This window comes from Pinus tabuliformis, chromosome 9 (genome assembly GCF_031772625.1).
Source record: "Pinus tabuliformis cultivar Carrire ecotype Pingquan chromosome 9, CPIR1, whole genome shotgun sequence".
NCBI lineage: Eukaryota > Viridiplantae > Streptophyta > Pinopsida > Pinales > Pinaceae > Pinus > Pinus tabuliformis.
The window spans coordinates 1,114,418,535-1,114,422,238 of record NC_142307.1 but is presented as its reverse complement, the minus strand read 5'-3'; the positions used below and the strand labels follow the sequence as shown (position 1 = coordinate 1,114,422,238).

Genomic DNA, 3,704 nt, shown 5'->3' with positions numbered 1-3,704 from the left:
CGCCGGAAAGATCCTGAGCGAGCGTCATCCGTGACGGGCAGAAAAGAACATTTGTATATGCAGTCACAAACGTGTGAAAATGCTAGGTAGTGTATCCACGGATATTCTGCTTCTAGATGTCTCGTCACAGCCACGGAAGTCGGAAATTCCATAAAAATGCAGCCAACGATTTCTCGTCAAACCGATACAATATTTTAAGAAATGTTAATTTTAAAATGAGCGAAAATGTGTCAGGCGTGAGATTTTAAGTCGGAAATTCCATGAAACTGCAACCAACGATTTCTGGTCAACCCATTACAATATTTTAAGAAATGTTAATTTTAAAATGAGCGAAAATGTGTCAGGCCTGAGATTTTAATTCTGCAATTTGTTAGTTAAAATTAATGTGAAACAATAAATCAAATTTGTTTAATTCGTTAGTTAAAATTAATGTGAAACAATAAATCGAATTTGTTTATTTATTAATGGACACCAAGCTTCTAGAGACGATGATATTAATGAAGAGGGGACAACCCACTGTCGAAGACAGTGATTTATTCAAACACTAGAGGTTCTCTAGAAGACAGCGATCAGTCTGACTTTCTGAGTTCTCTCCATATATATAAATACAGCTGGCCATGCATGGGCGCATGGCGGCATACTATTATAACATAAACGCTTAACAGATTTCTTTTTAACAGATTCTCTTTTGCAGGATCCCGAGATTGGTGCCTTTGGGGCGTTTTACTTTGGGTTTTTCTCAATGCGGATACATTATTTGAAAAAATCGGATGAGGATGTCTGTAACTCGGAGGATGTGGGGATAGAATCGATGGCGGGGCTGCGGCCCGTGAAAGTGGTTGGCAGGGGCGCCATGGGGACTGTGTTTTTGGCCCAGGGTCAAGACTGTGAGAAGCCTGCGCTGGCCATGAAGGTTATGAGCAAACCTGTCATGGAGAAAAAGAGCGATGGATTGAAGAGAGCGCGCACGGAAAGAGAAATACTGTCCGGGCTTCGGCATCCCTTTTTGCCTGAATTGATGGGGTACGTGGAGACAGACAAGATTGTTGCCTGGGTTATGGATTATTGCCCCGGAGGAGATCTTAATGCGCTCAGGCATCGCCAGGCCGAGAAGATGTTTTCAGAATCCACCATTAGGTAAGGGATTAAAGGGTGGTTTAAATGAACTTGAATAGCAGGATGGATTTATTCCATTGCTGAGGCTAAATCATGGTTTTGTCTAAGAACAATAACAGAATAGGGTCTGGAAATTTAATTAGTAATTTAACATTTAAGAATAACAGAAAAGGGTGTGGAAATTGGAAATTTAATTGGTGATTTAACATCTAAAAATGCTTTAACAGCACACCCAATCCCGGACCCCGAACCCAATAGAAAGCATTGATTTATGAATTTGTTTTAATTTTGGCTGGGGTTGGAAAATTGAAGTGCAAATTTTGCTGTGGTAAAGATGAATCGTTAAAGTTTAGGCCTGCAGAAGTTTATATGCTTCAAGCCTTTTTTATGTTCATTCTGCTCTTACTCTACACATCTCCTAATAATAATTTGGTTATTGTCAGGTTTTATGCAGCAGAGATTGTGCTAGCCTTGGAACATCTGCACAGCCTGGGCGTGGTGTACAGAGACCTGAAGCCTGAGAACGTTTTAATTCAGTCCAATGGCCATATAATGCTCACGGATTTCGACCTCTCGACCAGGCTTCCGCCTCAGGGGTCGTTATCAGCTGACAATGTCGACCAAGAACAAGAAAACGAACCTTCCCAGCAACGCGCATCCCTCGGCTGCCTGATCCCGAAAAACTGCGTGATCCCGCAAAACGCGAAAAGCAAGAAGGGCAGGCGACCGAACACGGCCCGGGTTTCCCCCGTGGTCAAAGCTAGGAAGGGCACCAGCCCTAATGGAGCTGCTTCTTCTTCTCCTACTTCTTCTGTTTGCGGCCAGAAGCTGAATTCCTTCGTGGGCACGGAAGAGTACGTTTCTCCGGAAATGGTGAAGGACGCAGGCCACGACTTCCGCGTCGATTGGTGGGCGCTCGGGATTCTGTTATACGAAATGCAGTATGGAAAAACGCCATTCAAGGGCGCCACAAGAAAGGAAACCTTCTATAAGATCCTTGTCCAGAACCCCGAATTCATGGGACCCTGGACGCCATTACGCGACCTCATTCTCAAATTGCTGGAAAAGGAGCCGGAAAAGAGATTGGCGTCGGCCCGCAACATTAAATCGCATCTCTTCTTCAGAGGACTAAATTGGGACGCTGTACCCCACATACCTCGAGCGCCCTACGTTCCCCCACCCGTCTCTCACGAGGATTTGAGTTCATTGAAAACGTTAGATATCGAAGAATACGTTCATAAAGAAGCAGACCCAAAGGAAGATGACAAGGATAATAGGGCTCCAACGTCGCCCAAAGAAGGCAAGACCAATGATTTTGGTTTATTTTAAAAGGAAAAACAAAGGCAATCTGAGGTCCCGTGTGTTGCAATTCCTTTTAATACCCTGAGGCATGATCAGAATTCAAGAAAAGGCGACTCTGATCAGAAACAGAAGCAGAAACAGGCTCCTGAGTTTCGTCAGTGGTATGTTCGCGATCTTCTGGTATGTACATAGAAAATGTTACACCATCTCATACCTATCTGCAACTTGACATACAAATTCTCGGATTTATTGAGGCCGTCTCTTGAGAGACTGTAAATTAAAGTTCGTCTGCTGATCCATGCTTAACATACAGTTACTTCATTAGAGATTTCATGGTTGTGATGAGATAGTTTCTGCAATTTTGGTGTGTTCTCTGATATTTTGGTGTTTGGAATGGATTTACAAATAATTTTGTTTTGTGTCCAATTGGATTTACACATAATCTCACTAATATTGTTGTGTCTTGAGATTTTGGAATTAAATCCCAACTTGCTTTCTATTAAATTTTCTTTAATAATAATTAAAAAACACAAAAATGGAGTATTTCTATTAAAAAAAATCTTCCACTGATTTTAAAATTTATATTTTTCCCTACTTACTTACATTCTCTGCACTTGTCATTTACCTTTTTGCAGTGGAATTCTGAACAAAATTCTCTTTCCACAATTACGGGCTATTTTTGCTTTTACAGTGGAATTCAGAACAAAATTCTCTTTCCACAATTACTAGCTGTTTTTGCATTTTGCGGTGAAATTAAGAACAAAATTCTCTTTCCACAATTACGGGCTATTTTTGGCATGAAGGCTAATATTCCGAGTCACTTATTCTCGTGTGTGACACTTCCACATGCGAATTCAATGTTTCAGGTCAACTTTGCCTCAAGATAATTTGCTGATACGGAAAAATATGCTTCACTTTGTGGCTGTCAAGTGATATTTACTGTATTCCTCTCTCACCACAGTTTTAGTGGGTAAGTGCGGAGGTTGGTTTACATCTTTCTCACAATATTTTAAAACAAAGAATTTTTATTAAATTGTTAATATCAAGTTATTATTCAAATTCCTTCGGTGTAACGCTTCTGCATCCTAATTTCACTGTTTAAATTAAATTATTAATACAGAAAAATTTATTAAAATTCACTTCACTTTATCAATATTCTCATATTCTGATTTATGGTTTCACCTTAATATTCCAATTCACTTATTCTCGTGTGTGACACTTCCACATGCCACTTCCATGTTTCAAGTATACTTTGACTCCACACAATTTGCTTATATGGAAAAATC

At 40.3% G+C, this 3,704-nt stretch overlaps 1 protein-coding gene across 1 annotated transcript; it reads left to right on the top strand.

Moving 5' to 3' along the window:
- Window positions 1-613: 613 nt before the first annotated feature.
- LOC149152565 (serine/threonine-protein kinase OXI1-like) lies at window positions 614-2,777 on the top strand. The gene is made up of 2 exons (XM_089440920.1): window positions 614-1,137; window positions 1,560-2,777. Exons 1-2 carry the CDS (start codon window positions 743-745, stop codon window positions 2,443-2,445), a joined length of 1,281 nt encoding a protein of 426 aa, XP_089297046.1. The 5' UTR covers window positions 614-742; the 3' UTR covers window positions 2,446-2,777.
- The last annotated feature ends 927 nt before the right edge of the window (window positions 2,778-3,704 follow it).